This window comes from Cornus florida, unplaced genomic scaffold, assembly GCF_030987335.1.
Source record: "Cornus florida cultivar Cherokee Brave unplaced genomic scaffold, ASM3098733v1 CherokeeBrave_3.0.0_Hap2_Chr03, whole genome shotgun sequence".
NCBI lineage: Eukaryota > Viridiplantae > Streptophyta > Magnoliopsida > Cornales > Cornaceae > Cornus > Cornus florida.
The window spans coordinates 77371417-77392586 of NW_026775573.1; the positions used below are offsets into that span (position 1 = coordinate 77371417).

Consider the following 21170-nt stretch of genomic DNA (forward strand, 5'->3'; position numbering starts at 1 on the left):
GGTCATACCATATCTCAAGTCCAAAATGGGATACAAGCAAGACACAATTTACTAGAATTTAAATCAAATTAAATTCTTTAAATCTCTAAATTTAAAAACTCATTTAAATCATCCCAATTTAATATACAACAAAGATAAAGTCATGGCCATGCCATATATCTAGTCCAAAATGAGTTATAAGCAACTACCATTAATCATAATTTCTCAAATTAATACAATAAATGCATATAAGTTGTATAAGCATCAAAAACATGCAAGATAACAAACATATAACCCTATAACATCCCTTACCTCACTAGAAAAGTGTCTTTCTAGAATCCAAGGCAAAATCAACACAAAATGGCAAACCCTTCATGGGTTATGAAGAGGAGGATGAGGGGAACAAAAAGTATTCCCAAATTCAAGGTTAGAAATCAATGGAAGGCTCTCAAAAATCAAGGTCAAAGCTTAAGGCTTTAGGCTCCATCCATGGAAGCTAGGGTTTTCTTTATAAGAGATGGAGGAAATGAAAAATGATGAAGATGAAATGTGACTGGAGGGGATAGAGATCCTCCACTCACTATGTGCTCTTATACTACCTCTCGCACACACACTAATGCAAGATCAAATTGTGAGCCTCACTTGTCACAAATCCAAGGCTCCATCCTAGGCTAAATCTCAAGCCTACACTTGTCAACCATCCAAGCCAACAAGTGCACCAATCCTAGGCCAACAAGTGATTAAATCTCCATCCTCCACATGTCCTCATCCAAGGCCTCAAAGTGTCTCCACACAAATGTCAACAAGTGGACCAATGAGAGTGTGACACTTGTCACACTTTCCGAAAATTACAAAAAGATCCTTTTTGAAAAGATCTTCCAAATTAAATTGCAAAACGGTCCCTAAGACGAAAAATAATTACTTTATAGTAATTACACAAAAACCCCTAAAGTTAGGAAAATTATAAAAAGGTTATGCGTCTATACCCTTTACAAGAAAAGTAAGCACTTAGCATGCTTTTCTACAAAAGTGAAAATACACGTAGCATGGAATTTAAATATCGTGGATGCATGCACAACCGGAATCAAATCCGAACACAAAAAGTGAACTTGTGCAAGGAAAATGATAAAAGAGAAAAAGACAAAAGTGAATAGTGTTCGGAAAAATAAAAATGTGGAAATGACACAATCCCTAACGGAAGTTGTCAATCCAAGGAAAAGAGCCTCAGAAATCATTCCAGAGCACTCAAGACCAACTGACGAAAACCCGAACACAGAATGGAAAAGACAACGGAAAAAAAATATCCGTAAAAATCCGAGAAAAGGAAAAGGAAGAAAAATGACCGAGTTATTACAACCTTCCCACCTTAAAGGGATTTCGTCCCCGAAATCCAGCCCTAACAAAATAAAAGGTGAAACCAGGATAACTACGGAGTACATCTCCGAGTATCCCACACAACATGCTACAAAAGCAATCCTTGAACTGAAAGACAAGGTACAAACCAATGTCATTCGCACCCACGTGCGCACGACAGGACAACCTCTCAAAAGAAAAGTGACCTCACGACCACACGACAAGTCTAAGTCACACACAAAACCCAATGTCAGACAAGGGAACGAAAGACAACAACCAAAAGCATCCCTCCTGACAACCATCAAACGGATCCAAAACACATCCACCAAAAAGGACTCCAAAATAATCACGTATCAAATCAGGGTACAGAAGAAACACAATGTGGCAGTATGAATAGTGACCAAAACCCGCCCATGACGTACTTAAATGTGTGGTAGCAATGACAATACCTAGTGCCCGCCCACACTTACTCGTCAGTAAGGTAGCATCGACAGCAACTAGTACTCGCCCACAACATACAACTTTGTACGGTAGCATGACAGTATAAGGCACTAATTCATAACCTGCCCCCCACTAGGTCTACCCAAGAAACCTCTCGATACAAATGACATCAATGTCAAAAATGATCATTGCCAAAAGCACTACGGAGACCAACATTTTGTGAGAGTTGAGATATAGTCCAAAGATGTCTGGCCAATCCCAAAACTCTGACAACAATGCTATAGGTACCGCTATGCTTAAGGCCCCAAATCCTCAATACAGTAAAACCAACATCTCCAATGTCTCAAAATACCCCTATTAATAACATTAATCAGGAATCCAAAACCTGACAAGCAAATCAACGCCTACAAAAATCAAAACGAACCTCACGATAAGACATTTCATCGAAAGTCCTTCATATCTCCCTAAAACAGATCAACTACAAGACTACACCGTAATCAAACATCAGATCCGCATCCCTCTCATGGATAACTAAATCCTCGAAATACAAGCCCACTAAGTGGCACATACATCAAAATCCTGACAACTAAGGTCACAAAACAAATCTCTCAAAACCGTACTTGGTAACACCAAGCTAAATCAAAATTCTCAATTTCGATTGATCCATAAACAACCACTAGAACTACAACTCCTCAAGACCACGCCTAGCCAAAACTAGGACGAGAAACTCCACAAACAAGCTATATCCAACAGCGATCCTCCAAAATTCCTCCTAAGAGTCAACCACATCCAGGTTTCCAAAATAGAAACAAGTCTTCAAAAGACATCCTCAAAAGAGAATTCAGCTCAGCTCACAAATCAAACAAATCCTCAATGAAATGGACACAAGTCCCCACGAAATGATCTCACATCGATCCACTCACTCTAAGCACCACAACCCATCAACAACCACAGCAAAACTCCCCAAGGGAAGACACGAAAGAAAGGGAACCACCAGTCCTAAGAAGGACAATACCATGACTCAGTCTCTGAAACGAAAGACACCAAGGTCAAAGACTTCACCCCCTACATGGAAGTAAGTCGACAAAAATCAACCAAATGCTCACCAAGGACTTAAGACAACAATGGTGATCCTCATGGACCAACCAAACCCAAAACCGTGCACAAGGCGACGAAGAGAAGAGACTCACTTTTTGTGAATCCCTAACTCGAACCAATAAAAGAGGAGAAACCCTATTCTCCCACAAGTGTCGATATGACAACCATGAAAACGGAGCATCCTTCCCACCTTAAGGAAGTGGACAGCTCAAAACAAAACAAATGTGACAACTCCTCTACAAGGGATTTCACAACGAACCCTTACAGAAACCCATATACACACTACGTACAACCGAGGGAAGAACGAATGGGAAACCAAACCTGGAAGTTATGCATATGACATGGAAATGCAACTACCAAGAAGTAAATCTACTCACATAGATAAAAATCAAAGGTATATGTAACACGTCTCCACGTAAGCACAAAAGCATGTCACTAAAGCGTAATAACAACATGGCATCTCTAAGCATATAAAGAAGGCATGCTAATGCCACACAACAAGAAGGCAAATGTGGATAGACCTCCACATACTTATGCATCATAATAACATAAATCATACTACTAACATGGTAGTAAATGAAACTGCAGAAAATAAAACGATGCAACAATGAACCCCATGGACATCGTGTCCTAGAGTGTCTAAGAAAAAGGAAAGATCAGTCCTAGCCATAACTATCTCCAAAAACCAATGCGACAACAACCTGTCTCAAAATAAACATGAGCCTTTACCACAATGGTAAGACTCCAACAATCCAACTCCGAATCTAGAGGTGACACTATAAATGACACTAATAATATAATGCTCTCACTAACCCAAAACATCGATCAATCGACTTGATCCCAAAAGCATCATCACACAAAGAGAACTCAAACAAAATGGCTACTTTAGCCATACAATCAGACAACCGAATCAATCTCCAAAATCGTCCTCAAAACGACCATCAATTACCGTCTCAACACCAGACGCTCAAAACAAAACTCACATCATCACCAACCAAAAGGACAACGCCTATCACAACAAAACCAACATTGATTCCATCCGAACTGCATTTGTAGCTAGCTAGTACAGTAGCATGACAGTGCCATGTACCCACCCACAAACGTACCCACCCACGAAAATTGCAATCTCAGAGGAACCTTCCAAAATAACTAGGGATCCTAAGAGGTCCATGACCTTATCGTGGCCCAAAACCAACAAATCCAGCACAACGGCAATGCCAAATGACTCACCTCACGAGAACCTAAACAAAAGGTGTCTCACCACCTACCTCAAAACCAATGCTAGGTCAACAACAACCTATACTACCACGAGACTGTGACTTCAATCACCATCAACCTCCACTCGTGCCTCAATGACCAATCCCGTGTCGTGCCGAATATGCAACACAGTTATGCATATACAAATCTAATCTAGTATACGTCACATGTCATGCTCTTTACATTAGAATAAAATAATGCTAAACAAACAGCATATAACATGTAGCACGTAAGCACATAAACATGTTATCAACCAAAATATGTTATCATAAAGCATATAAACATATAGAGTATGGCAACAAAAGCATGATATGCACCTAAAACCCGTCGTCCTAAGGTTTTCGAACCTAGGAGCTCTGATACCACCTGTGACGACCCTAGATTTTTCAACCCAGTGTGTCATGTGATTACCCGAAACGGATCCAAAATGCCAAAGTAAAAGATAGGACAATGGTCTCTAGAGATAAAACACTCCTCTATGACACCAATGTGACCCTCAACAAGGTCACGAAACCCAAAGGAAGTAAATGCGGAAGTAACGTTTCAAAAACGGAAAAGAATGAACCTAGGGGTAAAATGGTCATTTCACACTGAAATGGGTGCCACCGTGCACACCATTGGAAAGACAATGAAAAATTAATAAATTTAGACTCAAGAATCACCTGATTCGGAGTCCGGACGACAAAGATATCAAGTTCTGAAGTCGAAGGAAGGGAAACCCTATCCCGGTTCGAACCAAAAACAAACACTACCTTACTAAAACTTGAATATCTTGAACTACACTGAAATTGGTACCATTGGAAAGCTTACTTCAACGTGGTCAATTTAGACACAATAATGGACCAATTCGGAGTTAAAACGAAGAAGTTATGATGATTTGAAGTCAGAGGTGCAGTTCTAAACCAAGAAACACATACACCCGTGAACATTACCTCGAGCGCTCGAGCAAGGGCTTCAAGCGCTCGAAAATTGCCCTGAGAGTTCTGCCCAAAGTTAGAGCACTCGAACCCCCTTTAGAACACTTGAACTGTTAAAAGCTTAGCAAAAATCTGAGTTTGAAATGTGATTTTGGGGACTTTCTGGGCCTTTTTGAAAAAAAACACAAAGAAGAAACTACCCTCAAAATCATGTTTTCTAGCCAACCATTCCAAAAGAAAACTTTATTTTTCATGTGAAAACCCCAAAATTCCCTTAGATCAGATTAGGCTCAAAATGGCGAAAATGCAACTTTGCACCAAGTATGCATTTGACCCCAAATGCATTTTTAGGCTGAAACGAATATGCACGCAAATGTAATAAGTGATTTTGAGCGCGCGGGAATGGTCCGCGGCTCTCAGAAATGGTCGAGTTAAAATCTGGCCCCCCAACGGCCAAAAAGGCGAAAATGGATTTGAAATGGCTATTTTGAAAACCAAAATTAGCAAATGATTGGAAATTACCATTTGGCCCTTGGCCACACTTCATACATGATTAATGAAATCCAACGGAAGAATCAAAACGGAATTCCCACACCCGATGCAAACATAATGAGAAAATAACTTAACATTTTTCAATATTTTCATAATATTTCATGAAGTCAAAACTATATATGATACAAATACATGTCATTGGCCTCCGGCCTCATCTCATACATGTCAAATACATTGAAAAGAGTGTACTCATGTACACATTACATATTTAAATTCAAATATACATATTTTGACATATAAGGCTACAAATGGCTTTTCAAGCCAACCTTTACAAGAAATGAAAATCTTTAAGTCCACCAATTGTACAAGCGTGACGAGAATCGCAACCTTGGTTCTTGTACCTAAAATATGCCCCAGTATCATAGGGGTGAGTAACATAAAGCTACTCGTAGGAAATAAGCATGCATCGACCTACGTTTTACAAGTTTGCATGATTTAATTATTGTGGTTCATTCCACTTAACGTCTATGTCAAAGGTGAAACTCAAGGAGCATTCTAACTACCTAAGATCATTTCTAGCATCAATCACCTCATTCATGCAATTTTAGCAATATAGGGTCATGCTTACACAAGGCAACAACATAGGAGCATACTTTCACAAAGCAACAACATATAGATTCTCAAGGTAATTAACTTGAAGTCTAAAATGCAACATCAACTAAATATACCAATTTAGCATAATTAGAATATCTAATACCACACATCAAGACATAGGTTCTCTAGGTTATCAACTAGAAATCTAAAAGTGTGTAATCAACTAAATATAGCAATTTAGTATAGATGTACTTAACAACATCAAAATGATTCACAAAAATTATAAAACATAGATGTACTTAACAACATCAGAATGATTCATTAAAATCATAAACATGGACGTACTTAACAACATCAAAATCGCCAATAACCAAAACCACAAGTTACAATATAAACATGATTGTTAACTTGGAATTGAATGCGAAAACAAATAGTGGAAGACTTGGACATCTAAGCTCGGAATTCTGCCGAGACCTCAATGGTTATTCCGGGCACTAACCCGCAGGGAAAACCACCATAAGTGCGCACTATCTCAATGACTTAGAGGACTCACGTCCCCGTACTAGAGCCAAACCCTAGCCATCTCAACTAAACGATGTTCCAAGATTCCAAAATTAAACCAAATAAGTTCACAACTTATACATAACTTATATAAAGCATGAAAACACCTTCCATGCACAAGTAGGTTGAAACCACATAATCCATGCCCTAGAGTTTCAATTCTAAAATGACATACATAATATCAATTACAAAGTGTGCAATTCACTACAATTGGCATCAATATATTCCATAAAGAAAACATGTTCTCATGAATATAAATATAACAACAAAGTTGTCCAATGCTCAAAACACAACAAAGTGAATACATAACAAATTCAAGTCCATGATTTAAATATAGAAACAACTTCTAACATACCAATAGATCCATGGAGCCATTAGATAGAATTTAATTAAACAAGATAATCAAATTCTCTAGATTTCAAATCAAATTCAAATAAATCAAATTAATATATGTTAAACAACATAGCATGCTCATTACATTTATTAAATCAAAAGTATCAAATGAGCAAGATAGCATTACATAGAATTTAATTAATTTAAATTAATCAAATCTCTAGATTTCAAAAGTTATTCAAATGATTCCAAATTAATATATATCAAGCACCAACTCATGGTCATACCATATCTCAAGTCCAAAATGGGATACAAGCAAGACACAATTTACTAGAATTTAAATCAAATTAAATTCTTTAAATCTCTAGATTTAAAAACTCATTTAAATCATCCTAATTTAATATACAACAAAGATCAAGTCATGGCCATGCCATATGTCTAATCCAAAATGAGTTATAAGCAACTACCATTAATCATAATTTTTCAAATTAATACAATAAATGCATACAAGTTGTATAAGCATCAAAAACATGCAAGATAACAAACATATAACCCTATAACATCCCCTACCTCACTAGAGAAGTGTTTCTCTAGAATCCAAGGCAAAATCAACACAAAATGGCAAACCCTTCTAGGGTTATGAAGAGGAAGATGAGGGGAACAAAATATATTCCCAAGTTTAAGCTTGGAAATCAATGGAAGGCTCTCAAAAATCAAGGTCAAAGCTTAAGGCTTTAGGCTCCATCCATGGAGGCTAGGGTTTTCTTTACAAGAGATGGAGGAAATGAAAAATGATGAAGATGAAATGTGACTGGAGGGGATAAAGATCCTCCACTTACTATGTACTCTTACACTACCTCTCACACACACACTAATGCAAGATCAAATTGTGAGCCTCCACTTGTCACAAATCCAAGGTTCTATCCTAGGCTAAATCTCAAGCCTAAACTTGTCAACCATTGAAGCCAACAAGTGCACCAATCCTAAGCCAACAAGTGGTTAAATCTCCACCCTCCACATGTCCTCATCCAAGGCCTCAAAGTGTCTCCACACAAATGTCAACAAGTGGACCAATGAGAGTGTAACACTTGTCACACTTTCCGGAAATTGCAAAAAGGTCCTTTTTGAAAATATCTTCCAAATTAAATTGCAAAATGGTCTGTAAGACAAAAAATAATTACTTTATAGTAATTACACAAAAACCCCTAAAGTTAAGAAAATTACAAAAAGGTTATGCGTCTATACTCTTTACAAGAAAATTAAGCACTTAGCATGCTTTTCTACAAAAGTGAAAATACACGTAGCATGGAATTTAAATATCATGGATGCATGCACAACTGGAATCAAATCCGAACACAAAAAGTGAACTTGTGCAAGGAAACTAATAAATAAGAAAAAGACAAAAGTGAATAGTGTTCGGAAAAATAAAAATGTGGAAATGACACAATCCCTAACAGAAGTTGTTATTCCAAGGAAAAAAGCCTCAGAAATCATTCCAGAGCACTCAAGACGACATCAAGTGACGAAAACCCGAACACAGAATGGAAAAGACAACGGAAAAAAAATATCCGTAAAAATCCGAGAAAAGGAAAAGGAAGAAAAATGACCTGGTCATTACAGACCCAACCGATGACGATGAGCAGAACGGTGCGCTCATTTATGAATTTTTTCTCAGAGATGGAATAGGTTAACCATTCAGCAACTAAAGTGTACTGAAGGTCCCCATTCTCAGCTTTCAGAGCGTCTCTCTCTGTTTGCATGACATTTTTCTCTATCTTCAGGACATCAAGCTTGTCATGAAGAGAATCTCGCTCATTCTTCAGAGCATTCCTTTCAGCCCTCAGAGCATCAATCTCTTTCTCTGGTTCGTTCAACTTGGCCAGTAGCTCTGAATTTTTGGCCTCTACTATATGTTCAGCTTTGACAGATCTATTGAGACCGATAGAGAGAGACTTGATTTTCTTGTTGGCGTATTCAATACTCTTCTGAAAGGTGAACATCCCAAATAAAGTCTGCACAAAGACACAGGTGTTCTGGTAATTACAAGTGTTAAATAATCAGAACAGGGAAAACAAAGGAAGTTTAGAAAGGAAGGACCCATTAGGACTTCAAGTTGAACAACGTGCTTAATTTTCAATGAGTGGAATCGGTTAAAAATCTTCAATTTCGACTTGGAGAAGTGTTTTAGGGTGGACGAGTTAATGAGTGGAGCCATCAAAATATCGTACTATGTGATACTAAAGGTGTTGGCTGGGAAAGAATAAAATGAGAAGGTGGATATGTGCAGTGGAGGGCAATTTTGTACATAATGTTAGCCAAAATTCCTCCTTTTTACGGCGATTCGATGACAGAGACCTTTGAGGCGTTGTTTCGTGCGAAGAATTTATGGTTTAAAATTAGGTTATTTCACTTAGTGTCGCTGGGTGTTGATTTATTGTTATATTAGTGTATACTAACTCTTTGAAGTTTAGGGTTTTTGTTAAACATTAGTTGTGTTACTTTATATGCGTGGTTAGGAATTCTGTTATGTTAGAGAATCCGGGGTGTAAAAATAAGTGGATAATATGAGTTTAAAGTAGAGAATGAGGGAGCTAGTGTGGGTAGCGAGTAAAGTGACATGTCATTGGGCTCCACCCCTCATTATCTACCCCACTATCCACATATAGAGAGTCTAATAGATTAATCTCTCTTTTGTTAATTTTTGGTACATTTTTTGAAATATGCTTTTTACTTTTTGGTTACTTTTTGTGGGTCCTACTTTTTTTTCTCTCTTTCCCTTATGAATCATTCTAATTAAAAAATAATAAAGTATCTTAAGATAGTGTGTTGCACACCATGGAACATAATTGGTGAAAAATAAATAAATAAATAAATAAATAAAAAATGAAAGTGGATAGATAATATCACTCATGCATACTAGAAGCCCTTATGTTGATTTCAGTTAAACAAACTATGTGTTATTATTGCTTGTGATAAAGTTGGTATGGTTTTTAGGAACTGACTTGGATATGCATGTTTGATATGGTTTTTGGGAATTGACTATTTTTTGAGTTGGTACAGTTTTTGGGAAGTATAGCTTTTAGATTATTGTACATTCAATGAATTTAGGATAAATTAGTCTGACACCCCCTAAGATTTGCCATAATGATAGTCATATACAAGCGGGGGGCCCTTTTTAAACGATGATGTTGGTCCTAGTGCTTGTTCATGATTGTTTTCTCTTTCAATGTCAAAAGTATTGAAAGACAATTAGGCAAGTTGATATATCTTTGTCTATGTGATTAAGGGCAGATTGGTCTTTCTTAATGAACATCTCATGATGCTAAGATCATTAGTAAAGGAACATTGTTTGCAGAATTTATCTAAGAAGCTACTACAGCTATTGAAGCTTAGTTTCTTATTTAAATGCTCATAGTCTCTCTTAGGGTCATTTATATGTGTTGTTACATTGTTCATCAAAGCTTATTTTCTCATTATAATAGTCCAATCACATAGTCAATAAAGGGTACAACAACATTCTTTTTCAGGTCTGTAAAATAGAAATTACGGGGGCATTATTGTAATTATGCGTGTAGCTACAAAATGCTGACACGTGCACAGTGGTCCTGCTGAGAGAAGAGGATGGTAGAATTGCATTCTTTGGCCTCAAGTTTGTAATGTTTTACATATATATACATATACACACATTTATATATATATTGTGACAATTAAGGGCTACTCAAAAGTGTGCACTAGTAGGCAAGTACAAGGACATTGTGGTCCTTTTACACACTTGTATGTCAGATTTATATCCTCTACTTTATTAGGAGGATTGTAGCTTATTCTTATCCACATTAGGGTTGAAATTGTGATGCTTACATATTCATTGTTATAACAATTCAGAAAAGAGAGCCTAATAGTGAACAAACCCTAGAAAAGATGGCTACAAGAGAGAGTCTCGAGAGCATACAATGAACCAAGTTTTCTAAAGCTGTGAAAGGTGATTTGAGCTATGCTTTGTCCTTAGTAGCAAGCATGGAGTGATCAAAATGTCTATCCATAACATGGAAACCTCTAGCTACTGTACATGTACTGAAACAAGTTTTGGAGGGCGAAATAAACTTGTAGATGGTTCTGGAGCTGTGACAAGGTTGAAGCAAGTGTATTTCATCATTTGACAGCTACTGTAAGCACTCTTTTGACCATCTTCTAGTTATAGTCATATTTGATGTCTCAAACTTCCTTGTAAGCTTACTTTTTTGGTTTTAGCTCCTAATTCCAATCTTATATTGTTTATATCATGCTTCACTACATCCTTGATCATCTGAGCATGAATATATAACTGATTTAGATCTATAGAAACTAACACCAATTTAGAAAAGTGACCATGGGTTGTTTTGACCTTTTGAACTAAAACACTTAGGGTTTTCTGCAGAGTTAAGCATTCAGTGAGCCTTGATTTCCTCTTCCATGTTGTTTAAGTCTTATACTTCATCTGAGCATATAAGATTAATGGAACTGAGTGCAAGACTGTGCTACTGTGAAATTCCAGTTTTGTCCTTGAGAACAGAGTTTCTGCAGAAACTGAGTTGAAGCCTATTTTGAACTGTATTTCGAGATTAACTTGATATACTTTAATTGTTGTTGAACTGAGCAAGTGGGGCAAAACTATGAGAGCTTACTTTAAGCCCCAATTGTTGTTGCATTTCGTATTGACCTATCAAACCTCACATCTGCAGAATTCTACATGTTTAGAAGGTAAAGTTCTATCCTAGTAGTTGATTTGTGCTATAAGTGTTACTCTTGCTAAAATAATTGTGTTATCTGGTTGAGTAATTGCATTGTGATATTTGGGAGTTGTGTGAACCATTAATTAATCTCTGTTGTGGTAATTACTTGTTTTCAACCTTGAGATCAAGCAAGCTAGGGTTTTCTGAAGAATACCCTGCTCTATCTGTTGAAAGTATTAATTCTTGCTCTGTTCATTGAGGTCATTATCTGTACAAGAATATAATGATATTTTGAAGCTGTGGGAACCTTGTTTAGCACAGGTTTCAGGTGATTTAATGGATTTACCCATTAAAGCTTGAGAGCTAGGATTTGTCAGGGTTTAAGCCTTTTCAGTGATTATATTGTTATACCTTGATATTTGAATTGTCTTCATCAATTTAGCAAGTGTGCTTTGGTGATACAAGGCTGTGGAAGTCCATTGCAGGTCTAAATTGAAGCTGCATTGTGAAGTGACTATTCTACCCTCAGATTTGGGGTTTGAGCCTATTGAGTACTTACACTGTGTTACCTTGCTTCTTTAATTGTGTAATTCATTCAAGCAAGTGTATAGGGTTATAAAAAAGCTGTGGGAATCTAGTTTGAGCTACCATTGAAGCTGCATTGGAGTTTGACAATTATATCCTATTGATTACAGAGTTGTGTAAGCTAAGGTTTCTTGTTCTTTGTACTTTAAGTTGTGTTGTGATTCTGATCCTATGTAACAACCATTGTACTATATTTATATATACATTCTTTTGTATTTGGTGAGCTAAGAGTGCTCATTGGGTCCAAGCAAGGGTGTTGTGGACAGGGGGAGTGTTGTGTGCACTTAGTGCAGCTAAGGTGTATGTAGAGGCTGTGAAAACTAAAGTTTCAAGTTATGGATAGGTGTATGCAGAGTGTGAGATAACTGAGTGTGTAACTACTTGCATACAATTAGTGGAGATATTTATTGGCTGAGGTCAAGAACCGAGGTTTTTCCCTATTGAGAGGGTATATCTTGTGCACATGCAGTTTGCTTGAATTGAAATTGTTTATGTATTGATATCATGCAAGTGAACCTTAAAGGTACTTAAGATTTGAAAGAAAAATTACTTAGACCAATTCACCCCCTCCCCCTTTTGGTCTAACAGATGACACCCACTCAGGCTTGATAAAGTTTGCAAAGAAACCTCCAATGGTGACATGCAATATTTGATACGTGATGAATTGACCCTATTTCCCTTTAACACATTAAATTATCAATTTACCCAATTCTTTTTTATTGACCAAAATACCCTTTAAAGTTGAGTCCCACCCCACTCATTCTAATAAACCAAGCACCATGACCACTTCACAACTCGCCACACCCACCACGACCACTTCACACCACCATCACACCTACCACCACCACCACTTCACAACCACACCAGACACCACCACCCATATTACTGAATCTTTCTATTTAGGCATTTTGCATTCTATTTCTCTATAATTCCCTTTTTTATTTTTTTTTTAAAAAGTGATCTTATACATGTATTAATTGTATAGGTTCAATTTTGAGCGTTTATATCTAAAAATTCTACTCTCTCGAGAAAGGAAAAAAAAAAAAAAAAAGACATAAATTTTTTTGATGTAATAGGGATATGATGACAAAGCTAAACATCATCGTCACTTCCATTCGCATCCCCAATTTTGTGACAAACAATGGCATAGTAGCGCAGCATCCCTCCACCACGTGTGCCATCGCGGGATCTTTCTATGCCTTTGCACCTCTTGCTTCCTCCAACTTATGGTGGTGATGTCGGTGGTTTCAGCTATTTGCCATCTGTTTCTCTTATTTGATTGTTTTTTCTTCCTCGATTCGAACTTGGAGAGAGCTCGAATTGGTTTTATCTTGGCTCATATGGTGGCGTTGGTGGTTCTAGTTGGTCGTCATTTGTTTCTCCGATTTGATTCTTTTCTTCTTCAATCTGAATATTTCGATCACGTTGATTTGTTCTTGGCCCATATGGGGTTGTGTATGTGCGTGTGCGTATATATATATATATAATATCTATATATGGATTTATATATATAGGTTGATTTTTAGCACACTATTCACATATTGCTTTGGTGGGAAGCAAAACCAATGTGAAAGGGGAGATGGGCAATACGGAGGGTCTAGGTGGTTGGGGTTGGTATTCATCAAAGGACACAAATGACTTTTCATGAGCTGATATTTTACTGTGAAAATGAATTAAATATTGATAAACAATCTCCTCTTTTTTACTTTTTAAGGAATGTGATTGTTTAAAACAACTCTAACTTATACGTGAGTGTCATTGTGGCAAATTTTAAAGGGTGTCAGTGTAAATTATTGATGAATTTAAATAAAAAAAATTTAAGAATTGCATTTGACTTGGATATTGTTTGTAATTTGATATTTTTAGACTTGGATATCTAATTCATTTTTGAAACATTAATTATATAAATAATAATTTAAGCAACGAATTGTATAATTATTGAATTTAATTTAAGTGGGTGTGGCGATAGATTCTATTATATTATATTATTGATGGAACTCGCCAACTCTCACACATAAATTGAATTGAGTAAGCAAAATTCGACTCATAAACCACTACTCTTATTCCATCGAGGACAACCCAAAAAACAAAAAAAAAAAAAAAAAAAAGAATAATTGTGGAGTACAACAAATTTAGGAAATATTTTGTATAACTGTCAGCTACCCAAGCACAATTGTCCTATTATTTCATCCTCTTTTTATGTACTTTTCAATGGTGTTATTAACAGATCAATTGCGAATAAAGTGATGCTACTGATTAATATGACGACAAAAAAAATTAAATTAATAGACCAAACGAAATAATAAATAAAGAGCTTTATTTAAATTCTATATTCGTAAGATAATATTTGCCTCATTGAACACAATATAAGGTAACAACACCCGAAAGGAGAGGAAACAGCCTACTAACTGACCCAAGTGTCATGCCCTTTCCTTCATTGGGCTGGCCACAATTTATTTATTAATTTTTCATTGACAAAAATTTACACACACATTTTATTTTTTTAAAGACTTGAACTCTTTACCATCCATTTTGAGAAATAAAGGAGATACCACTAAATCACAAGACTCTTGATTGACCACAATCTATTTAAATTCCAAAAATTTTGAACATTTCGAACCATGTCCAAGCTCAAGCAGAATTAATTTTTAGTTTGAATCCAATTTATTATTCACCCACAAATGTTTTTTTTTCATTCAATGTGAATCAGATAACTCATAAATATTTCTACTACATGATTTGATGAATATACATGCATTACCTAATGAACACTATTGTGACAAGTCAATATTAAAATTGGAGAAAAACAACAATAACATATTTCACTTTCACCTTTTTTTTTTTTTTTTTTTCAAAACAAAAAAAAAAATAGAAAGTAAATTACATATTACCATACAAGAAGTAAGATAAACACATTATTTTGCTCTCCACACCTTTATTTTAACAACATAAGCTTTTTGACCCTCCCACTCTTTTTCCTTCTTTGCCCCTTGCTATAAGTTCAAAAAAAAAAAAAAAATAGAAAGTAAATTACATATTACCATACAAGAAGTAAGATAAACACATTATTTTGCTCTCCACACCTTTATTTTAACAACATAAGCTTTTTGACCCTCCCACTCTTTTTCCTTCTTTGCCCCTTGCTATAAGTTCAAATTTATAATATTATTTTTTTATTTTTTGATAACCCAGGTGTGGCCCCGTTACCCGTACAAGGTGCCTCACACGATTCGAGTAAAACGCGTACTATATTTGCAGGTGTCTCTTATTTAAGGGCATTTGCGCTTGTTGTTACGGGTGGTCATGTTGGCATAGCAAGGACAGACATCTTGGTTGCCAGAAGTGCCCGGGGGCACACAGTTGCACCTGGCACAGCATGTCCCGCATGCCCTCTTGCACAACCTTGGTCTTGATGACAATGCACACCTAGAAGCGCACGCTCCTCCACAATCTACATACATATATACAAACACAATAAATAATCAAATGCAATAAAATCTACATACATATATACAAACACAATAAATAAATTTTTTAATGCGTAGTTATATTGACAAAAATAGCATAATTTTACTTACTAAAAAATAAATAAAGCTCATAATTTAAATTAGAGTATTAACTATAAAAGTTTTGCTTTACAGGATGCTTTATTCAGTTTTCTTAAAACATTATTGAAGAGTAGAAAATTTGTTTAGTTAACATTTTTTTTCCCGAAAGTTTTAAGTTAAAAAGAGACCTAACTTCGAAATTTGTAGCTTTGTAGTTTTGTTTGGTTTAATTTTCAAAGAACAATAGTCTCGCAAAATTTAAACAATATAAAATAGTACTTAGTTGACAATTTTATGGAAAGTGAGTTAAAAAAAAAAAAAGTGAGAGTTGGACTGCTTAGTTGGTCAAAACAATTATCAAGAATTCAAAAAATAAAAATTATTTTCAGAGAATACAATATTCTAAAAATACATTTCTTTATAATTGAATTTTCATAAAGTAGTTTTCAAAAAATTAAACCAAACACAATTTTTGTATAATTTATAGATAAATCAAGAAGATTTTTTTATAAATCTGTCATCGCACGAATTTAAAAGCTGTTTTCAAAAACAGGGTAATGGAAATATGATTATTTACAATTCTTTGAAAAGGTTTCTATTGTCAAAGTTGAAAAATAAAATTAAAAAATAAAATAAATAACCAAAGCAAAGAAGGTCCTCCTTTTGACTAAAGACTAAAGCAAAGCAAACAAGTGTATAACAAGTAATGGGCAGTAAGCTGTAGATACATACCCATGGTGATGCTGGACGTGCTGTCTGAGACTGAGTTTCTAGTCTGCATTAATTGGAATACAAAAAATAATAATGCATAATTAGTAAAAGTACTATTAAAAAAAAAGAGCATAATTATAGAGAACTGTAAAGTGTTAATGGTTTTTTTTCTTAGGTTATGTTTGGCAAATATAAAATTGAAGTTTTGAAGTTTTGAAATTAGAATCAAGGAAATTGAAGAAAAGCAACTCGAAAAATTTAATTAAAATTTTCTCCAATTTTAATTTCAAGGCTCCAATTCTATGCCGCCAAACACAACCTTGATATAAAGTGTTTATACGAAGAATTGATAAGATATTACCACTTCATTGCTTTGATCCGCTGCTTGGGCGTGGAAGAGAACAAGTAGAGAGAGGAAAAGTGATACAACTACTACTTTAGAGGTGGCCATTGATATAAAATATGTATAACAAAGAGAGAGTTATAAGCTTGGAGTGTAGAAGTAAGATCTAATTGTATTTATAGATAGTAGATGGTGGGTGGCTGGGCAGGCTTATACAAGGACGGATAGAAACAAAAACAAGCGGGAAGGTGGCGGCGTTTGGCATGCCAGAAAGCAAAGCGGTCTAAAGGACTGGCTGGCTGGCAATATGATCTACTTCCAAGTCTCGACAAAGTTGATATTTTTTTAGACAGTCCAATCAACCTGAAAAAGAGAAAAATCTAAATGTTTAGGTCTGTTTAGTTCAATTAAAGAAGAATTTGAAACTAGTTTTTTTTTTTTTTTTTTCGATCAACTATGGTGTCAAGTCTTTTAAAACACTCCTTAATTCACTAATTAGACGCATGTCCAGAAAAATTTCGCAGAGTAGTCCCAAAGGGATTAAAACTTTCAATTTATCCCTAATTTTCTTATTCCAATTTATACAATACAAACAATATTCACACCCTAATTTTTTAAATATATATAATAAAAAAATGATACAATTGTCTTTTAAGAGAATTCTTAGCCTCTACCCTTAATAATGCTCCGTTCGGCAACAAGGGCAAAAATTGAATGAAAGAGAGAGAAGAATGGATGATTGGGACATTCTTAGCGAAGAAATTAAACATTTATCTCTTTTTGTTCGGTTACATGGAAGAAAATGAAAAAAACTGTCAATTTAATATAGGTAGGATAAAAGAAAAGATAAATTTTTAAGTTATTTTTATCATTAAACCCATTATTTACTTTATTTATGGGATTTATTAAATATTTAGGAAGGGTGATATAGTAATTTAAAACTTCTATAATAGGTTCACTTGTTTTTCTCACATCTTTCGTCCATATTTGAGCGGATGAAAATTTGTGAAGGAGGTCCTTCCTATTATCCTTTCTTTTCTTATATCATCTCTATCGAATAAAGGAAATTTGTTCCTTCCTTCCTATTTTCCTTTCACCCATTCTTTTCTTTTCTTTATCAATATTATTGGGTGTTTACATGAACAAGGTGCTCTTTGCACTTTACTTCAACTATACAAAGGAAATATGTGGCACTATTCCTAATATTAGAAAGGTAAGGTTGCAAATTACAATTATTTTTAGTAGACTTGTATAAAAGATAGGGTAAATTACACTGATCTCCCTTAAAATTTGAACAAATTACACACATGTAAAGCATTTGACCTTTTTTTTTACTTTGACCTCCACGACACCCTTGCCGTTAATGAAATTTCAAAAAATGAAGCCTATCTTATTCTGCTTAGCTGAGGAAGTGCTTAGCAGATGCCTCTCCAATCCGTTTTATTCTAAGATGTCTTTTCCTTATGTTAAAAGACCTCAATAACCTTATATTCTGACATGAAATGTAAATGAAATGTAAAAGATCAATTTTCTTACTAATTTTATATTATTAAATTATACAAAAATATATATATATATTTTTTGTTAATGACATTTGAATAGTTTTCTTTTTAGGGTTTAATTATGGTTATCTAAAAATAATAATAATAATAAAATAAAAATAAATAAATAATAGGTAGGATAATATAGTGTTTACAAGATGGAAAAAATAATAATAATAAAATGGTAATAATCTTTTGGTTTGATAGATTTTTATTAAACTATTGTTAAATTAGATAAGTGTATGAAAGATATTTTACACTTTTAGGAAGTATTAAAGTAATAAAGGTCAAACTTTCTATCTATTCGGAATATACCAATGTAATTTACCCAAAAAGTTACATGAATACTTATCTATAGTCCTCATTTCAGGAATAATTTTGCCATTTCTTTTATTGAAAAACAAGTTTAGTGAAAGTTTGCATATTCATTCTCTTTTTTAATAAATAATTTTTTCTTTTAAAACTATCCAACCAATGAAGCATTCTGAGATTGATTTTCTAGACTTTCAATTAGTACAGATTATTGTATCCATAAAGAGAACTATTTTGTGACACATTTACAACTAGCAAGCATCAACTTGTCAGAGAACCTATGGGCTCACAGATACATCTTTTTTGACCAAAAATAAAATAAAACAAGATTGTAGGTGGAACTGATACATATTATATACAGAACAATGATCAACATACATGGTCATATATATATATATATATATATATATATACATGATGAAGTGATAATCATGAGCAATTAGGGTCCACACAACAGATCCCAAACAGGTCCTTCAGTGCCCTAGTTTGTGCTTCCCAGCTGTAATATTCTGGGACAGTCTCCTGCTTTCCCTCTTTGGGGAATTGGGGTTGGTGACCATAAAGAAGAACCCTCTGGACGGAATATAATACGTGTAACCTTTACATGAAAGTGCAAGAACAAGAATTATATGTTGGAGAAAATCCCAACCACCTTGAAACAAAAGATTGCATCATTGCATATGTCAACTTATATGTGTGTGTGTGTGTGTGTGTGTTTAACATAATACTATGCAAGGCACTACAGGCAAAAGGAGTTCAGAGAGCGATCCATGCTTAGCAAACTTAAATACACGTGTGTGCGCGTGTTTATTTGTTTAACATAATACTATGCAAGGCAGTGTTAACACTACAGGCTTGGACACCTTATTCGTGTGTGCGTGTTTAACATAATACTATGCAAGGCAGTGTTAACACTACAGGCTTGAACACCTTATTTGTGTGTGTGTGTGTGTGTGTGTGTGTGTTTAACATAATAGCATGCAAGGCAGTGTTAACACTACAGGCAAAAGGAGTTCAGAGAGTGATCCATGCTCAGCAAACTTATTAGACAAATAAGGTGTCCAAGCTCCTCACAAGAATGACCTTGTGTGTGTGTGTGTGTTTAACATAATACCATGCAAGGCAGTGTTAGCACTACAGGCAAAAGGAGTTCAGAGAGTGATCCATGCTTAGCAAACTTATTAGACAAATAAGGTGTCCAAGCTCCTTACAAGCAGGGGCGGAGCCAATTAAGGCCCAAAGAGGGCACGTGCACCGCGACTAGAGAGAAAACAAAACAACACATATATAAAGTTAGAATGAAAACGGAAACAAGGAAGACCATCACAATAACTGGATCAAAATGGAAGAGAAACTGAGAGATCTGAAGGGGGCTTTTGAGGGATTGTTGTCGCTGAACGAAACGAACTCAAATTTGGACTCGAAGGGGTTTTCCTGGAGAAAGAGGCCGAAGGGTGGAGAAGAGAGAAACGGGAGGCGGAGCGCTTCCCTGCTTCATTAAAAAGGCCAAAACCAAGGCCCATTTCAAAACCCATCTTTCCCCTTCTCTCATTCTGGCCGAGCCCTCTCTCCCTTACCCTCTCAACACCTCATTTTCTCCCTCCTAACCCTATCCCATCACAACCCATCCCTCTCACTTTGTTCCAACCTAATATACATAGATAAATATTTTTGGTATATACGTATATTTTTATGGTAATTTTAAATAGTGCCCCCTCTCAAATTTTCAAATTCTTCTAATTTCCTTTTGAAAAAAAAAAAAAATATATATATATATATATATCCCTTCATACAATATATTTTTCTTTTTTCACTTATATATAATTATGTATTTTTTTATTTTTTTTAACTTATTTCTTTTTATCGATGACATTTGTGATTATATTTAATTAAAATATTATTAATTAATATTTTAATTCTTATATTTGTAACTATATTTCTTTTACCGTATTTATTTAGCATATTATTTTACAACTATTTTTTTCTTGTTTGACTTTTTGATTTAAAAAAAAAAATTATACTTCCTATTTGTCATTTTTTTTTTTTTTCAACAAGTGCATTGTGCCCCCTCTGAACTAAAATTCTAGCTCCGCCCCTGCTTACAAGGACCTAGATAATATAATAAACTTAATTTCACAAGCAAGGCCTTTGGTTCATCACTTGTTGACTCTCGGCTCAAAATCAACTTAACCAAGGCTTAATTAAAACCTATTTTTCGATAAAAGAGTAAAAAGCTCAATCCTGTTTATTCTCCGCCCTAAGTAGCTGCTTGGCGCTACATAAGATGCAAGAACAAGGCTAGAGCTAGCAGAAACCTAGTAAGGTCACATTCAAATCATTCACCATATGCACACTGCTAATAGATGATCAGCATCAAGCAAAAGATTACTATAATC

At 35.0% G+C, this 21170-nt stretch overlaps 1 protein-coding gene across 1 annotated transcript; it reads right to left on the reverse strand.

Moving 5' to 3' along the window:
- Positions 1-15032: 15032 nt before the first annotated feature.
- LOC132300792 (snakin-2-like) lies at positions 15033-17197 on the reverse strand. Its single transcript, XM_059798029.1, has 3 exons — positions 16940-17197; positions 16600-16642; positions 15033-15770 (listed from the first exon to the last, which is right to left on the reverse strand). The coding sequence occupies exons 1-3, from the start codon at positions 17027-17029 to the stop codon at positions 15589-15591; spliced, it is 315 nt and encodes a 104-aa protein (XP_059654012.1). The 5' UTR covers positions 17030-17197; the 3' UTR covers positions 15033-15588.
- Positions 17198-21170: the final 3973 nt, after the last annotated feature.